This window comes from Panonychus citri, unplaced genomic scaffold, assembly GCF_014898815.1.
Source record: "Panonychus citri isolate SS breed McGregor unplaced genomic scaffold, ASM1489881v1 Contig00141, whole genome shotgun sequence".
Classification (NCBI taxonomy): Eukaryota; Metazoa; Arthropoda; class Arachnida; order Trombidiformes; family Tetranychidae; genus Panonychus; species Panonychus citri.
In genome coordinates this window covers 1,976,600-2,002,486 of record NW_026515546.1, presented here as the reverse complement: position 1 = coordinate 2,002,486, position 25,887 = coordinate 1,976,600, and the positions used below count along the sequence as shown (strand labels likewise).

The window sequence follows — 25,887 nt, the reverse complement described above, 5'->3', positions numbered from 1 at the left end:
TTAATCATTAATTTACCTTTTGAGTCTCTAATTGTTAATATCATATAATATTAATAATAATAATCAGTATTCATATTGACAAAATAACAATTAAACTTTGTAAGATTATTAAACTCATTCAAAGTCCTTTGCATGTTTAGTTGATTATGATGATGATTAAGTTTCTCTCTCCTTTGTTAGTTAATTGTTAATCCATATCAGGTCAAATGCAACGGGAGTTTTAATTAATGAGTAATAATAAAATTAATTGTGAAAGACAATGTGAAAATTTAGATACACAAAAAATAATTTCATCACAAAAACAAAATGAGTTAATTATTTGTTAGTTAATTCAGAGGCAGTCATCAAATTTGTAATCAGTTCCAAGATAATCTTAATCCTCTTTTTTATCTGCAATAATCTGAATCAGATTAATATGATATAGTTGATTGTTCATTTTGTATTGTAAAGTTGAGATGTTTGGTGATAATTATCGTTGTTGATATTTTCTTTAATCCAAATTCATCTAACTGGTCAATAAGAAACGGAAATATGAGGTCAGATATTTGGTGATCGGATTATTGGTCTTCTTGGGGTCAACGATGGTTCCATTGGCTGGATATAAGGATTTACATCGGTCACTTGAGAATTGGAAATCTGATTGTTTGCAAACCATATCACTTAATCCGGCGAATGCTTTTTCCATGAAATTGTTCATTGCTTGTTTTCCAGCTCCTTGACATTTTTCACCGGTCATTCTGTTGAGAGATGATTAGGATTTAGTAGCGGTGGATTAGATTAATTCACTTGAACTGATTGTAACAATTTACTTACTGAAGGAGACAATTTTCCCATCGATTGTATGAACAACAGGTAAGATCAAGTCGATCGTCAAAATCTTCATGCTTGTTAACCTTATCGACTGAGGCCAAATAGGGTTGATTACATTTCGATTTGTATTCATCTTTACCTAAAACTTTCTCGGCGATACAAGGTGAATGCTTAAGGAAATCTAAAGAACAGAGAAATGATAACAATTAGGTTAATTGTTGAACGATGATAATTGTAATTAACATCATCTTACCGTCTCTTAAGGCACCAGGTTTACAGAATCGATCGATTGATTTTTCAAATTGATTAAGAACAAAGGAAAACATTTCAATCTGAATTGGTGTTCCACATTTGTCCATGTGATCTTTGAAACAATTAACACCTTCCAATGAATTACTTTAGAATAAAATTAACAATTAGTTTGGCGATTAATTTTGGAATCAATGTTAATTATAATACTTACGAGCAAATCTCATCGATTCCTCTGGAAGATGTAATTAGTTTGTATGATTGGGAATCATTTGTATAACGATCAAACTTTTCAATACAATCTTGTAACTCTTTCAGGTGACAATTAGCTTTGGGTCGTCTTCCTCGAAATTTGTTTGTGGCCTTTTTCTTGTCGGGAGCGGCACTGATTAAGGTAAGATAGAAAGTAATCACAATTAAGGCGATCAAAACTTTCTTCATCATAATCAATAAGTTTTGTGAATAATCAAGAGTAACAACAATTGAAGAAATCAAGTGAATGGAAACTTGCGAAAACTAGATGTTAACTAATTGACAGAAAATTTTCAAATGAAAGTTAAATTAGTTCGTAATTGTGTTCAAACTACAATCAGGATTGAGGTTTGATTGCTTAGGACAGAGGGAGACAAAGTGAGAGAGATGATGAGGAAAAAAAAAGTTATAATAATAAAGGAAAGAGTTGAATTTATTATGGTCCGAGTAATAGACGGACTGGAAATTAAAGGGAATCAAATTAATTCTAATGATGATGATGATGATGTTGATGTTGATGGTGTCGATGATTAAGAAATTGTTATTTTAAGAAAACAAATTGTTGTTGTCAACCAAATATATTCTAGTGGAAATCGAGTTGCAATCAAGAGAGACATACGTAATTACATTGGACACTTTTCTTAATGTTAATTTGTAAGTTAATCACCATTATCATTAGTATCGTGACTTGTAATCACCGAATTAAATCAAACCGGTTCTATACGTAAATATATTAATCATTTTTTCTTCTTCTCTATGAGTCCATCATTGTAATTGTTATGATTTGGAAAAACGATTCTATTGTAATAGAAACAATTAATATACTAACAAGAAATTAAGACTTACCCATGAAAATAATGGCGATGATTGAATGACCTTAACACTTTTCATTAGGTTTAATCCTTTTCTCACTTTTTGTTTTCTTCGAGTTGTGATTTGATTGTTGGTGATAATGGTGGTGGTGACTCATTGATTGTTACATGTAACATTGAATAATATTGTTCATTTAGATGAATTTTTATTCACAGGTAATGGTGAATAGGGAAAATAAAATGATCGTCTTCCTTAAACCATCAACCCCAAGGCCTTTTCTTTGCTTTCTATCACACTTAAAGTAACAATGATTGATCTGTTGTTGATTGTACTTTTGAGCGTTTTTTTCTTTGATTAAACAATTATCACAATGGTAAGTAGACCTTGGTAAACATCATTAAGGAATAATAAATTGTCTCCAGCAATTAACTTGGTGTTTAATTGACTCTTTCTATCCAGTCTTTTGTTCACATTGTGAGTGTATGTAAGTGTCCAGCTGATTGATTGGGTTAATCTAAAACCCGGCATTTTATCAGTAACTAGGAATATTTTCCGTCAAATAAGATGACAATTAACATATTCCAATAACTAATATTGTCTCAGTTTCGGGCAATTAGTTGATTTTCAGAAGTTATTAGAAAAAAAAAACTAAAAATGGAAACCACAATTCCCTTGAATATGAGTTGTTGCTACATCGTTGTTGAGGATTATTAAAAATTCCTGGAAACAAGAGATTAAAAATTCATTAAAATACAAGAATTAAGAGACTTACTTTAAAACAGAAGATGGTGAAGGTGACATTGAATTGAAAATTCAAACAAATCACACAATTGAATTAATCATGGATTAGAAAAAACTCAAACAATTTAGATAAACAAATGAATAAAGTTACATTGAAAATCCTTTGGTGATTTTTGTTGAACAGAAGATTTTGCAAAAAAAAGTCCAAAATCCATGAATTAACCTTGCAAATGATTAATAGTCGATCTAAATTTCACTAATTGACAACAATTAAAATCCGAATAAAACAATTAAATTAATTCTCAAATCGGATCAACAAAAGGAAAATTTTTCCATTCAGTAAGAGAAAAACTCTAAACCGAAATTAGTATAAGCCCCCTTTCTCAAATTCCAAATCCTAGACGTTGATGTTTTGGTTTTTAAAGAGATTTAATTGTCTTGATAGGGTCAATTAATTAAAGTGACCAATTCCAGTGATTACAAGTACGAGTACAATAGGACCAAGACACAAGAACGTGACAAAATGGAGACGACAATAAAAAGAATTGAACTGGTAACCTTGTCACTAAAGGACATTGGAAAATCAAGTGAACCAATATCAGGTAAACTCATAGAGAAACAATTTCTTTTGTTGCAAAAGATTTTCCTTAATTCATTCTAATATTAATCAGAATATTCCGATCATTCTAATTCTAATATTAATGATGATAATGATTAATTAATTGATTGAATTTGTATTTCAATTTTGTGATCTGTTTTGTTTTTTTCCTTCTTATTTTGCTTTTTAAAGAAATATGGTGATGCAATAGATGAACAGGTAAACCTTGAAACTGCTCGAAGTTCAATTAAATGCCTGTGAAATGATCTAGAGCGTGAGAGAAAAGCTCATGCAATAACCAAAGATAAATTACCTCAACGTGGAAATGAATTTATTAATTTAAAAAATTATCTACTACTGGTAAGGTTGAAGGTTACATCGCTTCAGGCCAAATTAAAGGAAGCAAATTGATGACACAGACAAATAATCAAACGAAAACACTGATGGAAACAAAACAATTTAAGTAACCACCGCATCTCCATCCCCACACACACACATACACTCATAAATACATACACATAAACACACAAACGAAAAAATTGGCGAAAAAAAGACGTGCGAATTCACATAGAAAAGAAAAAGAAAAATTCTACAAAAAGAAGAGCTACTATTTTTTTACGAAACTCGAAACACGCAAAACTCAAAACTTCAACGAAGAAATTCAAAGGTGAAAATTTCTCTCTAAAGTGCTAAAGAATTACAACTATAAACAATTAAAAAAGAAAACAAACAAACAAATTCTTATGAATGAAAAGAAATTTAAAAAAAACTTCTAAGGTGAATTAAGGTGATGATTACAACTCAACGTCTTTCTTATTTATTATAAAATCTTTTTTTTTTGTTTTCTGTTTCACAAGAACTACAACAATTAACTAACAATCAAACAGCTTTTTCTGTTCCTTGTCCTCTTCAAATCCTCAATTTTAATCCATTACCTGTAATCATCTGATCCTCTTTTCCCGAACATTTCATATTCCATCAAACCAATTATATATTTAACTATATATCTGATAACTTAGTAACTTTATCATTCCCTTTTTTGAGATGAAACAAAACAAAATCTATTTCCTCTGTTTCCTTTTTTCGTTTCCTTATTTAAATTAGAAAATAATTCTTGATTGATTAAGAAAAACATCAACAAATGTCACTGTAAAAATCCTTTTCTCTCTCTCTCTCTCTTTCTTACTCTTACTCTTAATATTTTGAAGAAAAAAGTCCAACATCCATGAATTAACCTTGCAAATGATTAATAGTTGATCTAAATTTCACTAATTGACAACAATGGAACAATTAAAAGCCGAATAAAACAATTAAATTAATTCTCAAATCGGATCAACAAAAGGAAAATTTTTCCATTCAGTAAGAGAAAAACTCTGACCGAAATTAGTATAAGCCCCTTTCTCAAATTCTACCAAATCTAATCCTAGACGTTGATGTTTTGGTTTTTTAAAGAGATTTAATTGTCTTGATAGGGTCAATTAATTGTTCTATTAATTTAGATCGACCAGTTTAATGTTTTTGGACCATTTTCATCTAATACTCATCGTTTAATCAATTAATTACCATCCAGTTGATTATTGGGTTAACATTTTCTCTGTTTTTCTCTAGGCCTCAACAATTTACTTACTTCAAGGTTGCCTCTTTCTTTTTCTCTCTTTCTCTTTCTTTTACTCTCTTTCTTTTTTCTTCTTCTCTTTCTTCATCTTCTTTCAAGGATCGGGATCAGCTACCTGATCCTGTTATACCTTCAGTGTATCGGCCATTTTCTGTATCACTTTGAATTATTCTTCCAATTAATTTAATTTGATTACGGTAAGTTTACAATTTAAATTCTTCTCTTTGTTATTCTGTGATTTTGTGGTGTCTCTTTTGTTTTAAAAGATTTTCCTTAATTCATTCTATTGATTTTGGAAACTCCTCTCATTTGTTTTCTTCTGTTTTTGTTTTACTTTTAATCAAGTTTTTTAATTTTGTACCGTTATTTCTTTTTAAATTGCTCTCTGGTATTTAAATTTTTTTCCTTTTTATATGTATGATTTCTTATAATTGTTTTTCTTTCGTTTCTCTTTTATTTATTTGCAGTTTTATCTTGAAATGTCTTCAGAATCGTCTCGTAAATTACCCACTATGCTTTCGGAAGGCGGTGATGGCGATAATTGTAATAACGATAATTTATTAGGATGTAACTTGAACGACAAAACTATCAATGGTAAAAATGTTGTTGTTACTACGAATGACGATTTTAAATCACTGAATGAAGCCAGTAGTAGTAATAATAGTAGGGATAGTTGGACTACTATTGATAGTGATAAAGTATGTGATGGAGCAACATCAGCTGAAGATACTAGAGAAACCGGTGAATCAAGTCGAAGTGGAGATCAACCAAAATCACCAGTTAGTGAATTATCTTGTGGAAGCTCATTTTCGAGTGAAAGTGAAGACAAATGGAGACCCACCTCTGGTCCAATGCAATGGCTTCAACAACAAATGATACTCGGCACTGATCCACGAAACGTTTTACGAGAAGTTTTACCCGAAGCTTTAGAACATTTACCTCCTCGAGTTGACAATCTAATTCTTTGGAAAATTCTACTTAACTTGTTCTCAGAGCCTCCACCACGTAAAAAGCTACCCCATGTTAATACCTTGGACGATGTTGTCGATTTAATCAGAAACTGTAGTAACATCATTGTACTAACTGGTGCCGGTGTCTCCGTATCCTGTGGGATTCCTGATTTCAGGTCAGCCAATGGTGTTTATGCCAGATTGAGGAAAGTATTCCCTGATCTACCTGATCCTCAGGCAATGTTTGATATTCAATATTTCAAAGAAGATCCTAGACCTTTCTTCAAGTTTGCCAAGGAAATTTATCCTGGTCAATTTCAACCTTCCATTGCTCACAAATTCATCAAATTGATTGAAGAACAGAACAAATTACTTCGAAATTACACCCAGAATATTGATACCTTGGAGAAAGCTGCTGGTATTGAAAAAGTTATTACTTGCCATGGCTCTTTTGCTACAGCGACTTGTATGCGATGTGGATACAAAACAAATTCTGATGCAATCAAGGCGGATATTTTCGCCCAAAATTTACCACTGTGCCCCGAATGTCCCGAAGACTCTGAACCCCTGCCAGTAATCAAACCTGATATCGTTTTCTTTGGTGAAGGTTTATCTGATGAGTTTCATGATTCTATGGCTTTGGATAAAGATAAATGTGATCTATTAATTGTTATGGGATCTTCAATGAAAGTACGACCAGTAGCTTTAATTCCTAATGCAATACCACCCGATGTACCACGAGTTTTAATTAATCGAGAACCTTTGGAACATATTTGTTTCGATGTTGAACTTCTCGGCGATTGTGATGACGTAATACAGCAAATAAGTCGTAAACTCGGTGGAGTTTGGTTAAATTTATGTGAATCGGATTCTAAAGCTTCCTCATCATCCGAAAGACAACAAGGTAGAGGTTTAGATGATACTAATAACAATAGTGACATCGACTCTTCAGAATCCAGCTCTTCGGATACATTTAAATCATCTTCCTCAATATCATCCCCAGTTGCTCCAATTAAAGAAGAAACCTCAGCATCGATGTTAACAATCCCAGAAACATCTAATTGTGACGATGACTCTATGGAGCCTGGTCCAAGTCATGAAGCCTCATCATCCTCATCTTTAATCTGAACATCATCCAAACAAATGCCTTGTTGACATCTTATCATCAAGTCTCATTTCTTATCTCCATTTCACTCTTGTTTATCTTCATTTTTACCCTTAACCCTTAACCCTTACGATCAAACAACAAAGGGATTCTCCTGAAAAGTTCATCTCTCTATCTAATATCTATTTAGTTTCGTTGACACAGAGAAAAGTACACACAAGATTAAGTTCAATCAGATTTAAAGATAAATTTGATTGATTGTAAATTTTACTAATTTGTCTGGATAGTGCAAGACTTAACCTCTAATTGAATACTAACAAAGATAGAAACAAAAAACTTTCCACTTCTCTTCAATACTTTATATTATAATATAAGAGTTAATTTGTTAGGTTCTGGTGATAGAAAATCCCATTTACAATTAATCTCTTCACCATTAAATTCTGCATTTCTTTTAACTTCTTCAAAATTAATCCAATTCTACCTGCGACAATCATCAACTTGCTTTTCCGAAGCCAATCAAATTATCTTCACCCGATTGATTAATTAAACCTCATTTTCGATATAAAAAATAATTCTTGGACTGGTCTCATACTTTGGACTCTAGATGACCATTGACCAGCGATTAACTGTTTTTTTTATTGTAAAAACAAATGAGAAGGACAAAATTTATTAATCACCATCAATCTTCATCATCATCATCAATTTCATCATTGGATTTCCTTAATATACTCTCATCAATGTTTTTTATTTAAAAGGTAAACATCAAACCAAAAGAAATGAAAAAACTTCCATTTTATCAGTTAATAATTTTCGATCTTTAAATTTAAAGACAAAATTATTCTTTCTTTATCTCTTTCGTTCTTTCTCTTCAAAATCATATACATATGTATATCTAAATTGATTCAACGAGGATAAACAATTAATCTCGTTGTGGATAAATTTTATTCTTAAATTATTATGATCACCGACACACCTTTTAAAGCCTGTTACTATTCACTAATAATCGTCCATTGTTGAACCAAAGTGTAGTATCTTTTTTGATGGACAAGTGAGAGTACAAAACGATAAATTTATGAATAATACCTAATGTTCAATACTTTTAATTCATCAAGATAAACCACAGAAAACAAACCTAACTAATTAATCATAAAATCTTTAATATCAAATAAAAGTAAAAAGTACAGTTAACATACTGAAAAAGCTCTTCTCTAATTGTACCATGATTGTTATTGGAAGAGATTTAAATTAGCTTTGAAGAGAACTTTTTTTCTTCTCATTTTTGATCAACTCGAAAAAAAGTAAATTGAGTTAATTGAAATTTACTTTTTACGAGAGAAAAATTTCATCATGGCCTGGGTGAAATCGGGAGATAACCAAGTTTCTGCGAGGATTTGACATTCGATTTTATTGACCTTCTTTAATTGTTGTCTCTCCTCTTCAGTTCTAATTAAGGGTTTTCCTTTGGTCCAAGTGATTGTTGAACCGAAACTTAGTAATCCTTTTTCACCATATAACCAAGAATCAAGATAATTGTTCAATTGTTCATGAGGAATCACTTTAGAAACGAAACCGGCTTGTAAAGCTTCTTGAGCTGTTAATGGCTGATTAAAGAGTAACATGGAATTGGCTTTAGCTGTTCCCATGATTCGAGGGAAGGTGTAAGTTGAACATCCCTCGGGCGTTTGTGAGGTCGACATGAATGGAGTCTGGAACGTGGCCTTATCGGAACAAATCACATTATCACAAAGAGCAAGAGTTGTAACCATGATTCCGAAAGCAGGTCCATTAATAACGGCGACCAAGGGCTTAGGGAAATCGATGAAAGAATTGACAAAGTTTTCCAATAATAAGGCTGAATCTTTAGCGAGTTTGACAATATCATCAGTTGGTTTAATTTGGAAATTTGCTGTAAAATAGAAGAGAGAGAGAAATTTATTAATTGCTGATTCTTTTCAAAGTTATGGAGAAAAATTTAGGTCTAAAATGTTAATTGTATTGAAATTAAATATTCGATGCTGTTGAAGACTTACTTTCATCTTTATTTTGAGTCTTGATTTGAGATGAAACAACTTTTGAGCCAAGACCTTTCTCTACAAGAAATTAGGATGATCGTTAATCAATCAAATCAAAAACAAATCAACTGATCATAACATAACTTGATCTTTGTACTTGCGATATAAAGTACAAAGAAAATCAGTTGCTATTCTTATCAAAGTAAAGAGATAAAATCATCCTTAGTACAATTAGAGCAATTTAAGAGCAAAAATGATCAACTATATTAATCAACTAATCAGTCAATTTACCAAGTCAACATAGAGCATCAAAATGGTGAAAGAGTCAAAGGTAAATATGAGTAACTTACTTAAATCATTTCCACTAGAAAAGTAGTCACCAGTACCAGTGATGATAATCATTTTTACATTATCATCATTAGCAGAATCATTGAGAGTTTTGGTAATTTGATGATACATTTCAGTTAGAAGAGCATTTTTCTTATCCGGCCGATTTAACCTCATCGTTAGTACTCCTTGTTTATTGGTAATCACTAAGGGATCAGTTGATGATGATGATGATTGTGCCGATGGATTGGAATCTGTTTTACCAACATTATTATCAAGTTCACCTTCAACCAGGCCAATTGATTTAATTAGACTTTCAACCAAGTTGATATATTCTTTCATGGAATCATTTTTACTTTTCTCACCCAAATTGGACCAAGCTTCCCATTTATACTTAGCAACAACATCAAACATCCCTGGTTTGGTAGCATTACAAGGCCCAACGGTTGATTGTTTATACAAAGCGTATAGTTTCAACTTCACTTCATTACCTGGTTCAGATCGAAGACCATTAACCTGAGTAACGGCCATTTTGAAAGTATCTTCAACAGATGAATCAGAAGAAGATGAAAACAAACGTCTTCCTGAATGAACAAAATTATCACTTAAATGACCAATTGATTGATGATATTTCGCAACCATTGGAACTCTAAATGTACGCAGAGCATTTCTAATAGAATGACCAACAAAAGCCATCATGAAATTAAAGAAAGAATAAAAATAATAACCCAAGAAGATAAGGAAAATAATTAAATCAAAAGGAAAAAAATAGAAACAATTAATTAAAAAACATTTTCTTATCTTCAAGTTGACAAATTGGAAAAAAAGAAAAAAAGATAACAAAACTTTTCGAATGGCGGGCAATTCAAATTGAGTTTATCTCTTTTCTTTTAACAATTAAATTATCTTAAATTGTAAATTAAACAAAAGGGATGCTATTAAATTGTTATTCGATTACCTTTTCTCCAATAGTTAAGTTAATTGATAGAAAATAGAATCAATTCCAAATGGTTTTTATTCCCTTTCATTGGAAGTCAAAAATCAGCTGTCAGTCCATTTTTCGCTTAATCAAACGGTTGTAAAGACAAAGAATCTTAATCAGAAGATGGTTTTCTTTTAATTGTATTGGTTGTATTTGCTCGTTAAAATAATGTTTCCATTTTGTGTGTTAATTGTTCTTCTAATTAGGTTGGAATATGGATTGTCCATGGTCTCTAGATTTGCGTTGTTACTACAATCGGAAGGAACGACCAGTGGGACTACCGAAAATCCAAATGGATCTTTTCCTTCAACGACTCCTTTGTCTCCACCAAGTCATTCGGTTAATTCGTTTGGAGAATTTTTTTTTACTCTATTGATTATGGTTTTATTTGTTCTTTTGATGGTTTGGTGTTCATTTCGACGGTGGGTTGAAACTAAACAGCAACAGAATGAGATCATTGTCCATGTTTTAGAGCAGCAAGAAGCTTCTGGTCAACGAAACGCTGCCCCGGTCAGAATTTTCGATGAAAAATTAACAAACGATTTTTCAAGTGAACTACCAACTAAATCAACGGCCCGTTTATCGGCCAAAACTCTTGAGCCAATCAGTCAACAGGCTACCGGCTTCTTTTCATCGGGAATCCAAGATGCAGTCGTTAAACTTGAAGGGGCAACATCGACCGTTACCAAAGGGAAATCTAAATCTGAACCAACAACTGTACCATCGCTGCCCGATTTAACTGTTGAACCAAGTGGCCGAACCTGTATGAGGCCTAAAAAAGGATCTAAAAAGACGACAAGTGAAATTTCAAAAAGTTTCATCTGATTAGTTAATTTGGATAAACAACCGAATCAATTTTACCTCAACCTTAAATGGCGCTTACCGAATTTGTAACAATAATAATCCCTAATTGGGAACCATCGCCCTAATTGTTGTATTTGATTATGATTATTACAACTCTTTTTGTCTCTCAATTGTACTTACAATTAGTACTCAATTCATTCAAATGATTAACTTTGCCAACAATTTAAAACATTCATTCTGCTGTTAATTGTGACAATTTATCTAATCATTTTTAAACGCAACAATCTAAAATCATCAAATCATATGATACATTTCACTAATTGTTCACTAATTTCCCGATGACTTTGACATTATTTTTAAGTGTTCAATTATAACCCCATTAATTAATCATGTTCATTGAATTTAGTAAACTGGTTGGTTAGGTGATACAATTAATTAATTACATGTATAATCAGTTTTTTCTGCGATTTTTGTTCATAAATATAATTAATTTAATCAGATTAATGAGTTTATTTACTTTACAATGATGATTGTAATTGTTCAATGAATGAGTGGATAATTAAATCAAACAATAGTAAATTGTTGTTTTCATGTCAATAATCAAAAATTTCAATCAATGTTATTAAAGCAACAGAAAAATAATATCATTATAATTACACAATTAGTTAATCAGGTGAACACAAGATTTCAAAAAACCTAAACTTGTGGTAATTAGGCAACAATTAAGAGATTTCATCTAATTATAATATTGAATCAAGTGTTGATCGATTAATTTTTGATAAAATTGAATTTGGCTATTTGATTGTTTGTCAAATAAATGGCAGAGAGACAGAGAGGCAAAGATTAGAAATAAACAATTAGCAGAAATGAAATTGTCGATCAAGATTGAGAATTACAATTAAAAAACGAATATAATGGAATTGTGATAATAGAGAGAGAGAGAGAGATAAATGATAATCGGACAGTTAATTGTTGGCTGATGAAAAGTAGAAAGTGCACTTAATTTGATTTAGATTTTATCCTTGATTCCTTCTTTCAATTTCTTCTTGTGAATACTCAGATAAACCTCTTTCTCGATGTTAATTGGTTCCATGTTCAAGTGTTTAAACATGAAATTAAGTGAAAGTGCCGAAGTTAAATCATGAGCGGTGAAAAAGTTGCGAGATGAATTGGCCCCGATCATCGCTCGAACGGCCCAAGGTAAAACGAAAGGTATATCCGATTGATTGTAGTGAACAGTATTTTTGATTGTGATAACTTTCCGTTCAATTAGTTGATTGTCTGTTTCTCCTTCAGCATTTGACCCACGGCGACTTGGAAATTCATCTGGACGATCATAATTGGACACTTTGAGTAATTGTTTCATCGCTCTAAGGTTTTCCTTTGTATGGAAAGATTGAGTATTAATAAAGAGAACGGGCTGAGTGACAAAGTCAAAATTTTCCTTATAAATTGGGTACATCCAAGCGTCTAAACAAATTCCAAGTTTAAATCGTAATTCAGTTGATAAACTCATCAGGGTTGTCGCACCACCAAAAGAATGACCCATAATCACGGCTCTATCAATATCGATTAAATTTTCAAATTCTGTTGGATCTAAAAGTGGATCAAGTAGATTTTGTACCTCGTAACCAGCGTTTAAAGCTTCAAGTAAATCTAGTGTTCTAATGCACTCTTTGACTCGTCGGTGAATTTGCTTATTCCGTAAATTGTACCGACCCTCCTTAACGGGTAAATAGGGAATCCAGTCCGTTGTTATGTGAGGGATTATCGCTGAATTGGATAAAGCTTTAGGGGGAACATAATTTGGATCATCTATTTCATCATAACCATCTTCTTCGTCGTCAGTGAACTTTAATGGCCCATCAACGGCGTGAAGGTTCATATTAGAGGCCGAAATGGGCATACGAGTTTCCTTCGCATAGAAGGTACAACAAGCTGAACCATCTCGATGTTCAACCGCTGGAGAAAAAAAAATCACAAGAAAATAAGAAAAAATTAATCGATTTGGTTGAAAGAGAAACACTTTTCTTCCGAAGACAAATATTGATGATATTGTAATTTTCTCAAAAGAAATTGAAATCACCATGATTTCATGAATTCGCCCTTGAAAAATATTGTTGCACTTTCAATTAAATAAGACAATTAATAACCTGAGAAACAACTAAATGAAGGACATGAACATTTACCAAAAGAAAACAACAATAGTCATTATAGAGAAAGCATCACAATTGTTTGGGTGTAATTTGATTGTTATGAGTGTTTACCTGCGACAATATAACCATGTGAAGCGAATTCAAGACACAGGGCTGAGTAACTTGACCTACACCCGCCGATACCATGGGAGAAAACAATCAACGGCATTTTCCGATCTCTCAAAGGTTTAGCTTTAGTCAAAGCAGGAATAAAGGAATCACCAGTATACCAACGGAGTAACTTTTTAAAAGGTGACCATCTAATACCACCGACGGACATTAAACCTTCACGATAATTTTCATGGGGTAACCAGTTAGGCCACATGAGGTGTTGACCTTTAATTGGAACACTGTTTGCCGCTGGATAGTAAAGTCTGACCATAATTCCAGAGATGCGAGAGAAACCAATCATTATATCACGAATTCCAATATTCTGATAAGGTCCAGTTGGAAGTGGAATATGTTGACGGCCATTGGTCATTAAACAACGGTCACGTTTAACCTTAATTGTTTTCGTCATGATGGTGTTAATGAGAGATTTAAAAAAGGCCACTTTGTAGTCCAACAATTGTAAATGGAAATGAAGAAAACAAGAAAATGTAACAATAACAACACAGAGTAAATGAACTTGTCTTTAGCTTGACTCCATCTAAACTGAGGCAATGAGAGGAATGGAAAGAGAGACCAAAAGAAAGTGAGAAAAGAAAGAGAGAAAGGAAAGAGAGAGAAAAATGAAAGATAAAGAGAACAGGGAAAATGAAGAGATAGTTATTATTAGACAATTACCATGGTGTTGATCAGCATGAATGGAAATAGGATTGAGTTAATTTAGTCGATTATCTGAATCACTGAAAATGGAAAGTGAGATAAACATTTGAAACACTGAACTAATTTGAAAGAAAAATGATTTAACTATGAATTCGTGGTTAACCTCAATATGACAGCTGCCTTGGCAATCAAATTAACAACAACAACAGGTTAGTTGATTAGTTAACAATCAACTACTCAACATTCAATAATCATCATGAACAATTGTTGTTTCTTGACCAACATTGAACAGAAAGTGAAAGGTAAAGGTAAACAATAACAAAGTTTTTCCTTCAACAACAACAACAAACTTTTGACACAACATGATGGCAAAGGATACAATTAATTTATTGGAACAATTAACTTACACTCAGAGAGCCTTAATTAAGACACACAATTAAATAATTGATCATTTTTTCTTTGTTTTTACACAAAAATATTCAATTCAATTCAATTGTCACTCAATTGAAAACATATTCACACAAATGGTGACACTAAGAAAATAAGAGTTAATCAAAAACTCACCTTGAAATTTAGTTAATTGTCCAAACTTATTGTCCAAGTTTTAAGAGAATATTGTTTATAATAGTGAATACAGTTAATGCAAACAATTAAGTTAAGAATAACTAATTTATAATTGATGGGAACGGAAAACATTTGAAATTAGTTGCAAGTATTTCAACATAAGGAAACTGATTGTAGGTGTTAACAGATTTAAACCATTTCTTAATCACTTAAAAATCTTAATAGAAAATGTTAATTAGCGGATGGAAAGATAAACAACAGATAAATCAACAAAGATAAAAAGAAAACATTGGACAAATATTAGTTTTCTATTCTAAGAAAATGGTTAATTATCGAGTTCTAATTGGAAAACAAAAGTTTTCATTCACCATAAACTTTTAAAGGTAAATTGAGTAGATTGGTTTGGTTACAATTAGTCAACTAATCTAAATCAATTGGCTCAGTGAAAAGATGAATGAAAATCATCAAAATGAGACAATAAAGTTTATTACAATTTGATTAAATAAAGATTCATTTAGTTATTGATAAATAAGGTATTTACACATCTTACAAGATTAGTGATTATCTCTGTGATGATTAGCTCATCTCAATACAAAATGATTAGTTTCTCTTTTTTTTTGAACAATCATTAAGTTAATTGCTTTGAATCTCTCTGATTGCACAAATCATTCAATTATCTTATTGATTCAGCAGTAATTCAATGATTGGTAAGGGAAAGAGTTGCTTGTGTTTCTTTTTGTTACTAGAGTTTTGTTGTTTCCAAATTAAATTATAACACAGGTAATTAATTTGATTGTGAGAGACTATCCAAAGGTGAAAGTATATTTTCCACCGAATTGTTGAAAATGGAATGGATTAAATCCGTTAAATCCTTGATTAGATTGAGACTCAGGGTCTAATGGATCTTCTCCGGCATCGAATTTTCTTCTCTTCTCCGGGTCGGTTAGAACTTCTTTGGCTGAAGCAATATCGATAAATTTCTTCTCAGCTGATACTTTTTCGTCTCCTTGGAAATTATCAGGATGCCATTTTTGGGCCAATTTTCGATAAGCTTTTAATATGTCCTTTTTACCGGCGTTTCTATATTGAAAAGAAAGGTAAAAACGATAAGTTAACAAAAGGAAAAGGATATAAGGTTACAATTGATGAATAGATTATTCGTAATTAAGTAATCAGCGGTTGATTGATTGATTGAAAATTACCTTCTAACTCCGAGTATTTTATAATAGTCTCTAGCTTGACGCTGACGTCCTTTGACACCTTTCAAACCTTCTTGGGCTCGTTTAAGATCGGGATCAATTTCACGGGCACGAGCGAAATCAGCTTGTGCTGTGGAAAGGAAAGTTTTTTTTTCACAAAGAAAATTAGTACAACAGTTAACCCATTAATCCATGGAAAGTATATTGTTTTACCTCGATCGAAATCTTCATTGTTAAGGTAAGCATCGGCTCTATCACAGAGAGTAGCTGCATCGTTTGGATCGAGTTCTAAAGCTTCTGTACAAACTTCTATGGCTTGGGGTGGATTTTCGAGCTGGGAGAGAGAGAGAGAATGAGAATGAGAATGACAATTAGTGAAATAGGAAAATTATATGAGTGAGAATGATAAATTTACCTTTGAAAGGCAATGACACGATTTTTTCTTGATTAATTGTACAATGTTGATAACTTGTGATTCCACTTTAAGAGCAGCATTTGCTTTGGTAACACATTCGTTAAATTGTTCTGTTTGTGAAAATTCATTCATCGATTTAAAATGTCCGGCTAACTTTTTAACCTTCTTATAATGTTCCCAACATTGTTTATGATCTGGATCAAGTTTAAGGCATTCTCTAATTGTTGTTAGAGATTCTTCAACATCACCAATATTGTAATGAAGTTTACTCAATTTTAGATAACCATCAGTGTTATCTACTTTTAACTTGGTTGATGCTCTTAAATCACTGATTGCGTTGAAATAATCACCAACATTTTCAAAACAAGTAGCTCTCATTTCACGAAGTTTAACATCCCAAGGTAATTCATGGATTAATTTGGTTAAAACGTCAATAGCCATTGGCCAAGATTCATCGTTATAGAGTAAGTAAGCATTTTGAAGATCATGTTTCACTGGTTCGATTGAAGTGTACAATCGAGTTGCCTCTTCATTATAAGGATCAGCTCTCAACACCCATTCAAGATCAATATGAGCTTCATCAAGGAATCCTTGTTTCATCAAAACTCCACCTCGTTGTAATCGAGCTGATTGAAAATCTGGCTTCAACTGAATGACTTGATTTAAATCTTCCAAAGCTGGTTTAGATTTGCCTAATGCTAAATAAACGGTTGCTCGTTTGAAGTAAGTTAAATAGTTCTTGGGATCCGCCTCTGAGGAATAAAAGAGAAAAGAGAAAATTAAAAAAAAAAGAAACAATGACAACAATTAACAAGCAAACAAAAAGATGACCAACACTCATCCGATTACATGAGAAAATTACTCACCAATAGCAGCATGATAATGAGACAATGCATCACTATATTGTCCTCTGGCTACCATTTGTTTTCCCAATTCAAGATGACTATCAATTTCATCATTAGATAGACAATCAAGACCTAAAAGAAAACCAGAAAAAAGATTAAATCAAAGAACCAGAAAATCCATCATCTTAAAAATTGAACCAATTCATTTACACTTACCATCGAAACTGTTTAAAATAAGAATTATCCAAACAGATAGTAAATTGCTGAGATAAACTCTTTCAAGTAGAGTATTAATTACAGGTATTTGATGTATATACATATTGTCAAAAAGATACAACAAAATAAACAATCAAAACAAAAAACAAAAAATTCAGTTTTAGATTTTCCTTTTGTTGGGTCGATGAAATTGTTATTTACAATAACTGTCAATGTCCACAATAAAACACTGTGATGACCAAAATCCTTAAACACTCATAATCAATTTAATTTGCGGACACAAATCAATTGAAATGACAAACAATTTAATCCACCGTCAATGAATTAAAATCCCAAGAATCAAGCAAACAAAACAAACTTACATGTGTTCGCCTCTGATTGGTTGAAATAGTAAACAGATTGAAGAAAAGCGCCAAAAACAAACATTTGAATTTTCGTTTTTTCCAAATTCAATTGAACTTTTTTAATGGTGGAAACTCATTTAATTTTAAGAAAATGAATTAATTGGTGATTATTTTCGACTTCATTTCGATGTTGAGATCAAACATCGTCAAAGTAGTTGTGAGAAAAAAGTAAATTGTTTCTTCGAGTGATCAAAGGGAAAGGTCACTTTTGAAAATTTCTTTCCGTTTCCGTTGATCGGGAAAAATATTATTCCAACTATTGAAATTAAGTAAATTGGATTGATGGTTTTTATTTGGGAATTTGATGATTAAATCATTTGGTGGATTTGGTCAGATTATTGGTCAGATTTTTATTATTACAGTTTAGAATTACAATTAAAATTAAATTACAGTTTGACAATTTTTGATTGTGATTTTAACAATTTCAAATTATTGGAGGAATAAAAAAAAAGAGTTAATTGTCAATGGACAAAAATTTGAGTAAATTAAAATAAAACGGAGGAAAAAAAGATCAGGCTGATGTTGGCTGATTGGAGTGATTTGTTAATTGTTTAGAGACGACATTTCTTAATATTGTTGGTCTTTTTACATTTAAATGCTTCATTAAATGGAGCAAATTGTTTGACTATAAAGTTAATTGGTACTTTATCGGCTTTATCATTGGCGCAGAACATCTGATAATTAAAGAAATGGACAATTGATTAGTATTTGATAAACAGAAAGTTAATTATGATTGTCAAGAGAAATTACCAATCAACTCTTACCTGAGCATAAGAGATGAAAAATATTTGCTCCAAAGAGTAATTTTTAATGTCCTTTGGTATACGAACGTCCCTCGAACTTGCAACTAGATCGTTAAAGGCCTCAAATGCTATTCGAAGCCCTTCAACGTCTCGAATTACTTGTTCTAACGATCGATTATTCCAGCCGACAATTGAATCGTAAACATTGTCAAAACATCTCGCATAACTGTGGTAATTAGTTGAAGCTTTAGTGGTCCACCAATTACGTTTAGCTCCACTTTCGTCGATTTCAGAGCCTTTCAGGTCAATAGAGGAAATTAAATCTCTACCAATGATTGAACCAATTGCTCCGTAATTTATTGGCAATGGTGCATCAGCATTAAATATTGGTGTTTGTAATAAACCAGGAGAGTAAACTGTAAACAATTAAGAAAAGTTTCCAAATTAGTTCATCCAATCAACCTAAATCTATTTATACTACAGTCAAGCTCAAAAGTTTGGAAAAGATAGAAATGATTTGATTAAACTTGAGCCAATGAAAAACACCAAAAATCAACTAATTACTTAATTTAATTCAGTTGGTAAGGGATGAGCACATTGATCCGTTTGTAAACAATCAACCTCCGTGAGACCTAATTGTTACCTTGGTTTGGTTTTGTTGCCTTTAATTGTAACTAAGTTACATCAAATTGTTGACCGTTTCCAAACTTTGAGCTTGAATTTATAATTGAAAAAAACTTACCTAATTTCAAAGTTTCCTGATCAAAAAATGCGTCCATTGAAAGGATACCAGGAACATCACTAAACAATGACAATAAATCAAAAGTTATAGTCGATAAAACTTTTAATTGTAATTACATTAAAGCTACTTACGGATTAGGAATTTGTTTGCTGAACTTTTGTCTTAATCGTCTCAACTCTTTGAACGTTTGTCCAGTAACAACATCGACGATACTTCCTAGATATTTACGATCAGCGTAATCAGGAATATCTGAATAATAGTCTTCGACTTTATCTTTCTTGGCGATCCAATCATCGTAACCAACTAAGGTCTCAATTTTTTCCAGCTAACGAAACAATTTAGAAGTAAACAATCAATTAAATTATCAAGAAAAAGAAAATTTCATGATAATCTTACTTTTCTTTTGATTCGATTCCTCATTTCTCGATCTTTATCAGCCATTGAAAGTGTCTTTAAATTATTGATCAAATATTGTTTAATTGTCTTGACAATTGTACCAACTCTGTTCTTTGAGGTTGAATCAAAATACTTTTCAACATAGAGTCTTTTCAATGCATGACTGTAGTGTTGAAATGTTGCCCTAAGGCAATAAGATTCTCGAGCCTTTTCATCAACAGGTAAATCATTCAAATGTCCACCATATTGTGATACAAATTTCCAGCCAATGTAGGTTGTAATTACTCTGTTAATTGTTAAGAAAAGTAGATAATATTCAATTAGTTTGATTCAGTTGATGTATTAATTTAGTTTTAAACTCACTTGTTAGAGGTAGTTGCAATTATCTCATCAAGTCTTTGGTAATATGATTGATGGGACAATAAGATGGGCTCGGTTTTTGTCAGAGTAATATTAACATTTGCAAACACATCTCGTAATAATGATTCCCATGGAATCTAAACAATTAAATCAAGGTAATTAGTTTGATATTAATTGAAGGTTTTAAATGATGGAAAATACAAATTGACATCATTTACCTTTCGGTCTGGACTAGTTTCAATCAGCTCACCAAGACTCATGAATTTATCTTCAGATTTATCTGACATTGAATTCTTATGAGCTTTTGCTAATTCAGTTTCAAATTTAATCATTTCATCAATTAATTGATTGTCCATTTGACCTCGTTTTCGTCCCATCTTTTCAACCCAACCTCGAATTGAGTTCTTGTATTCATCGATTTTATTATTAATCTCTGTTGAATTATCTTCATTAATCAAAGTATCCCAAATGGTTGATCTTTCAGGTAAATCAATCTGAAGGTTAAAAGAGAAATATATTAATTTAATTAACAAAATTATAATTATTCTTCTCATTCTGGTTCTTAATTGTTCACCTTGATTATATATTTTGTCTTATATTTTGGATTGACTATAACTTGCATTCCAATTATCCAATTACCATTCCATTCAGTTCTTGCTTTAACATAACTATCAGTCCAATTAAGATTTGTGTTAATTGTTTCATCAGAATCACCATTGTTTTCACCATCTTCACTAATTGTGGTGGTTTCATCCTGATTGTTAGCAATTAAAGGCCATCCTCCAATATCTTGTAGCTCTTCATCAAGCCATTTGGCAGCATAATAAGGAGCTAAAAACAAAAGTTAATTAATTATAAACTAATCAATTGCAACACCAAATTAAAGGATAATTTAAATCAATTGATTAACAATTAACTTTACCTGCATCCAAACAATTTTTATAAAATGTTGAGGCAAGTTGAACGGGAACTGGACTCCGAACCAAACTTGTACCTAATAGAGCTGTAAATTGAAATTATTAGTAATTGATTGCAACAATTAGTAAATTGTTTTGATTTACAATGTAACATATTAATAAATTGAGCAAAAAGTGAAAAAATAATTGCATAATTTGTTAATTGTAGGTGATGAGATCACCGTAATTACAAGTCAATTGGTCAATTGAATAATCAAATTAACTATCAACCAGTTGAACAACAATTGAATGGTAAGTTAAATGATCAACAATCAAAAAGTATAAGAGGTTAATTGTAACTCCTTGATCAATGATTAGGACAGATAAACAAACTAATCAAAACCTTGGATAATAAATGCTGTTGATTGTTTGACTGACCAAATATGCAATTGATTATATTGTTTGCATAGCCTTGATCATTACTATTAACTATTAACACTAATCATCAATATTATCACTATCATAGTGATTAACAATTAACTTTGTCATTTATGTAGTTAACTACATAAAAACTAGTTAACCTTGACTATCTTGAATCAATCTTACAATTGATTTTTTTTCTTACACTAATAACAATTAACGTTTAAATTGTCCCGCAATTGATTATCATGATTTATACCATTAGATGTTAATTGTTGATTGTGAATTGATTTAAAAGTGTTCCTTTCATTTGTTTCAATTAAGAAGGTGAAAAAAAAACTCCCAACAATTAAGATTCCCATAAGGAACTGAATGTTTCACAGATAAAGGTAACAATTAACTAATAACTATTGTAGACTTTTATATTTGATTAAATTGACAATTAAATTGCAGTTGATTTTCATAAAATTAACATTATCACTGATTTACTGAAAGGTAATTAAGTGATAACAAAAATTAAGTTTCCTGGTTAATTAACTAAACTATTAATAAGTTAATCAATTTAAATGATCAAAAAACTTTAATTGTAAAAATTTACTTTTGTCAATTACTAATCAATAATATGTTGCAACAATCAATTTTCACTTTCTAATTATTCATCTGAAATATAATCTTAATTATGAATTACTATTAATAACTTTACTAATTATTTGTTGATCAGAATTAACTAATCACTATACAAATCAAAGTCGATTTAGATCAAAGTTACTTAATATTCACCAAGTGTAAAATCTGTTTGATTGTGATAATCAATTGATCAGTTTAATTAACAGCAATTAATCAAAAATAAAAAGCTCGAGGATTTTAAAGTTAATTTAAATTGCTCCAAGTAATTAGATTAATTTAGTTCAACTAAATCCAGTTTAGAGATTGTGAAGAGAGTAACAATTAAGATGCTCTTAATGTTTTTTTTTCATCTCATCGATTGGAAACATTTTACTTTCGAGAAGCAAAAAATGATTAACCGAATTGATTAATTAGTTTAATTGTTGTACTTACTTTTCACTTGCTTAATTAAAGTTTCTTCAAGTTCATCTCTAATTGAATAATTTCTTGGCTTCTCTAATATAATCCATTTACCACAAGCGAGTTGATATAAATCGTTACAAGGATCAGCGTCTTTATCGAGATATTTAAGCATTTGTTTACCTGTTTAAAGATAATTGAATTAATTAATCAGTTAAATTGGATTAAGGCTCGTAATTAAATTGCAATCAAAGTTGACAGAGCTTGAATCAATGTCAAATAAATATTCATTATTATTATCAATCAAAATGATGAAATTTCAACCGCATCAGTGGCTGAATACCAAACAATCAATTGGTGATTGATGAAGTTTAATTAGCGACTCATTTGATCGATTTACTTAATTGTTTAATTTAAATTGTATTCTATCAAAACTTATCGAGACAATCGAGTAAAATTTTAGACCAATGGTCAATTTATCTATTACAAGTCAATTAAAGGGTAAATTGTCTAATTGTAAATTGATATGATTAAACGAAATTAAGGAAAAAAGTTCAACTGATTTTCTTGGATTTAGTTTTCATTTCTTGATGATTTTGATTGATGATTAACTGATTGTCGGAATTTTTGTTGTTTCAGTTAATCATTTTACTGATTACCTGTTGATTGTAATTGTTGTTTACGTTGATTAATTGTTGTCAATAATCAGCAGAAAAACAACAAAAAACAGTATTAGTTTGGCACAGAAAGAAAAATTTACTTCTAAAAACCATATCCAATCAAGTGAAACAATTTGACAATTAATTCATGGTTAATCTAACCATTAGTAATTTACCTTAATCACTTAACTTTTATTTTCAACAAACGCACCAAGTTAATCACAATTAACTTTGATATATTGAAAAATATTAAGAACCCCAATCACCCACAAAATTAACAGTTAACCTAATTGATAAAACTCTTTAATAATTTCTCTCTAATCATTAATTGTTAATTCATATTCATATAAACTTAATTATAATGAAATTAAACAACATATACTCTAATAGAGTTGATGAAAGGTTAAGTAAATGTAACAATTTAGTTTGAATCAACTTAATTGTAACCTTAACCTTTAATCAATTGGTAAAAAAGTTGAATCGTTGTAACGAAAGGATTAATTTTTCACCATAGAAAAGTTGAATTAACTTTATCAAATTGTGAAAGTTATTGATTAAATTATCGATAGTGGATTGGAATAGCAATTAAATTAACTAAAACTGGTTCTTTGAGATTCTGGTCAATGTCATTGTGATTAACTAATTGAAGATGACGATTGTGACGACACAATCATTTAAATAGTAAACATATTTAACTTTGAGGAGGAAAATGATTAACATTTTAATTCCTTGATTGTTGATAGATTTTTTAATCATTTTCTCTCTCCAAAGACATTGATTAAAATTTCTTGCGGCCACTTTTCCTCGTACTTAATCATTTCAAGTAAAATCAATTAACTAATCATAATATTCAATCTTAAAGGATAATCTTGTTAACCATTCTGAGTTTCTCAAATAAATAAATACATGATTAGTATGATTAAAACGATTACAAGTTGAAAATAATTTCACAATTTTATGTTATCATAATAAACTATCAACAATTAAGTATATTTACAATTCCTTGATTGTTGTAAGTAAATTATCAGGTTAAAAAAGGTAAATCCAAATAACTTACCGGAAGCTTTACATCCTTCTGACCTGCAGATACCTGTTGGTGAGATGAAAAAAAGAAAACGATAAAATAATGAATTAAAATGGACAATTGATGAATGGATTAACGGATAAATGGATTACCTATCTTCCTATTTTCGTTGCCTGATTTGGCTACTAATAAAATGACCAGAAGTAAAAGTACTAAAGATGCGAAAATAGCATAGACCCATTTTTTTCCCATTGTGTAAAGTTAATTTCTAATAAATTGTAATAGAAACAGGGACACAGTTAATAATCACAATTAAAAGTGTAAACTGATCAAGTGATTAAAATATAAACATAAACACAAGATTAACTAATAAATCCAGAAACACAGACACACGAACAGATTAACGCTATGGTTATGTTATTAATCACAGATGATGATGAGTTTGTTGTTTATGGAGAGAACAGAAAAGCAACAATTAACTGGAAACAATTATAAATCCATATGATTAGATGAAAGCACTTGAATTATGTTTACAATTACCGGTGGATGTGAACAATTTGAAACATTAATCAGGTAAGAAAAAAAAGTTAATAAAAATTGTTCGTTTCTTTGCTATTTGGTTGACAAGGGGCAATGATGGTACAATTAATCCTGGGAAACAGTGATGATGTTCACATTGAGCGTTAATCCGATTGTTTATTAAACACGAGGTTATCCTGGTTAATGGCGGTGGTGGTGATTCGATACAAAGAGAAAAAGAAAGAGAATTTGGAATGTGATTTGGTGGACAAAATGAATAATTTTTTCCTTATTGAGTAAGAGAGAGAGAGAGAACAGTTGATTAAGAGGTTGGAGAATTTTTTTTTCTTCTCTTCTCTTCCTTTTCCCCAAAACAAGGTTACTTTTCTATTCACATACAAAAGACTTGCGGGCACATTCAGTGGTTTCTTAAAATGATGATGAGGATGATGAGGATGATGATGGAGATGTTGATGGTGGAGAAACTGAAAAATAAGAAGAAAAGTAAGAGAAAATTAGAAAAGTTGGAAGAGAGGGAGAGAGAAAGTGAAATGTATTAGTGTGGTGGTGAGAAGGAAAAAAAAACACTCAAATATCCAGTGAGTTTGAGATTCGATTGACGATGTTGATGATTACATTTGATTCACTTTTCTACTAACCTTTTTATTTTCACTTTCTTTTAATCATCATCATTATTTTATCTTCTCTTTCTTTAGTCTTCACTTTATCGTGACTCTCACTGGAACGGGTTTTCACCTTGTAATACGAGTTTCCACCAAGAGACACACATAAGAGAAACGAACAGGAAAATTTCCAAAACAGAGAGAAAATTTGGTTTATATTATTTGAAGATTTTCCACTTGTAATCCACTAGAAGATGATGATCTCAACGGCGATAAAATGATGTTACAGAAGATGCAGAAGATAAGGATTAACAAGAAGAAGAAGGAAACAAAAAGAAAGAGGTAAAAATAGAAAAGAATAAAAAAAAGAGAGGGAAAATAGAGATAATCAAAATGGCGACAATTTCAATATTCTAAAGAAAATGTGTAATCATCAATGGGAGATTCTAATTGTTCACCTTAATCAGTGAGAATTTCAATGCGAATTGAAAGTAAATCAGTTTAACGTTTGATCGTTGACACTAATTGTTGAAAAGGGAGATTAAGAAAGAAAGAGAAAAGTAGACAGAGAAGAAAGAAAATTGAGTTTCTCTTTCTTTTCAATGTTTTCGTTTT

General features: G+C 31.0%; 6 protein-coding genes across 12 annotated transcripts; 1 reads left to right on the top strand and 5 right to left on the bottom strand.

The window, feature by feature from the left end:
• Nucleotides 1–202: 202 nt before the first annotated feature.
• LOC128395366 (uncharacterized) lies at nucleotides 203–1,768 on the bottom strand. Its single transcript, XM_053355784.1, has 4 exons — nucleotides 1,274–1,768; nucleotides 1,064–1,206; nucleotides 814–991; nucleotides 203–737 (listed from the first exon to the last, which is right to left on the bottom strand). Exons 1-4 carry the CDS (start codon nucleotides 1,501–1,503, stop codon nucleotides 506–508), a joined length of 783 nt encoding a protein of 260 aa, XP_053211759.1. The 5' UTR covers nucleotides 1,504–1,768; the 3' UTR covers nucleotides 203–505.
• A 1,481-nt stretch (nucleotides 1,769–3,249) lies between these two features.
• LOC128395359 (NAD-dependent protein deacetylase sirtuin-1-like) lies at nucleotides 3,250–8,333 on the top strand. 4 transcript variants are annotated; one of them, XM_053355772.1, is made up of 4 exons: nucleotides 3,250–3,467; nucleotides 3,656–3,682; nucleotides 3,829–5,275; nucleotides 5,546–8,333. In XM_053355772.1, exon 4 carries the CDS (start codon nucleotides 5,558–5,560, stop codon nucleotides 7,154–7,156), a length of 1,599 nt encoding a protein of 532 aa, XP_053211747.1. In that variant the 5' UTR covers nucleotides 3,250–3,467; nucleotides 3,656–3,682; nucleotides 3,829–5,275; nucleotides 5,546–5,557; the 3' UTR covers nucleotides 7,157–8,333. The 4 variants fall into 4 exon arrangements, with proteins under 4 accessions (XP_053211747.1, XP_053211749.1, XP_053211746.1 ...); XM_053355774.1 differs by lacking the exon at nucleotides 3,656–3,682; XM_053355771.1 differs by having other exon boundaries at nucleotides 3,656–5,275.
• LOC128395364 (enoyl-CoA delta isomerase 2-like) lies at nucleotides 8,274–10,280 on the bottom strand. Of its 2 annotated transcripts, XM_053355782.1 has the most exons (3): nucleotides 9,496–10,280; nucleotides 9,164–9,223; nucleotides 8,274–9,039 (listed from the first exon to the last, which is right to left on the bottom strand). In XM_053355782.1, the coding sequence occupies exons 1-3, from the start codon at nucleotides 10,169–10,171 to the stop codon at nucleotides 8,453–8,455; spliced, it is 1,323 nt and encodes a 440-aa protein (XP_053211757.1). In that variant the 5' UTR covers nucleotides 10,172–10,280; the 3' UTR covers nucleotides 8,274–8,452. The 2 variants fall into 2 exon arrangements, with proteins under 2 accessions (XP_053211757.1, XP_053211758.1); XM_053355783.1 differs by lacking the exon at nucleotides 9,164–9,223 and having other exon boundaries at nucleotides 9,496–10,279.
• Nucleotides 10,281–11,837: 1,557 nt separating this feature from the next.
• Nucleotides 11,838–14,473, bottom strand: LOC128395362 (platelet-activating factor acetylhydrolase 2, cytoplasmic-like). Of its 2 annotated transcripts, none has more exons than XM_053355780.1 (3): nucleotides 14,240–14,473; nucleotides 13,526–14,107; nucleotides 11,838–13,220 (listed from the first exon to the last, which is right to left on the bottom strand). In XM_053355780.1, the coding sequence occupies exons 2-3, from the start codon at nucleotides 13,971–13,973 to the stop codon at nucleotides 12,268–12,270; spliced, it is 1,401 nt and encodes a 466-aa protein (XP_053211755.1). In that variant the 5' UTR covers nucleotides 13,974–14,107; nucleotides 14,240–14,473; the 3' UTR covers nucleotides 11,838–12,267. The 2 variants fall into 2 exon arrangements, with proteins under 2 accessions (XP_053211755.1, XP_053211756.1); XM_053355781.1 differs by having other exon boundaries at nucleotides 13,526–14,102.
• A 767-nt stretch (nucleotides 14,474–15,240) lies between these two features.
• LOC128395361 (dnaJ homolog subfamily C member 3-like) lies at nucleotides 15,241–17,813 on the bottom strand. The gene is made up of 6 exons (XM_053355779.1): nucleotides 17,461–17,813; nucleotides 17,266–17,376; nucleotides 16,400–17,151; nucleotides 16,198–16,318; nucleotides 15,988–16,114; nucleotides 15,241–15,865 (listed from the first exon to the last, which is right to left on the bottom strand). The coding sequence occupies exons 1-6, from the start codon at nucleotides 17,561–17,563 to the stop codon at nucleotides 15,589–15,591; spliced, it is 1,491 nt and encodes a 496-aa protein (XP_053211754.1). The 5' UTR covers nucleotides 17,564–17,813; the 3' UTR covers nucleotides 15,241–15,588.
• A 376-nt stretch (nucleotides 17,814–18,189) lies between these two features.
• On the bottom strand, nucleotides 18,190–25,866 carry LOC128395357 (membrane metallo-endopeptidase-like 1). 2 transcript variants are annotated; one of them, XM_053355769.1, is made up of 14 exons: nucleotides 25,309–25,866; nucleotides 25,049–25,134; nucleotides 24,283–24,846; nucleotides 24,164–24,196; nucleotides 22,481–22,630; nucleotides 21,028–21,108; nucleotides 20,680–20,936; nucleotides 20,324–20,599; nucleotides 20,109–20,242; nucleotides 19,746–20,031; nucleotides 19,481–19,674; nucleotides 19,350–19,408; nucleotides 18,629–19,023; nucleotides 18,190–18,538 (listed from the first exon to the last, which is right to left on the bottom strand). In XM_053355769.1, exons 3-14 carry the CDS (start codon nucleotides 24,380–24,382, stop codon nucleotides 18,416–18,418), a joined length of 2,088 nt encoding a protein of 695 aa, XP_053211744.1. In that variant the 5' UTR covers nucleotides 24,383–24,846; nucleotides 25,049–25,134; nucleotides 25,309–25,866; the 3' UTR covers nucleotides 18,190–18,415. The 2 variants fall into 2 exon arrangements, with proteins under 2 accessions (XP_053211744.1, XP_053211743.1); XM_053355768.1 differs by having other exon boundaries at nucleotides 24,283–25,134.
• Between the last annotated feature and the right edge of the window lie 21 nt (nucleotides 25,867–25,887).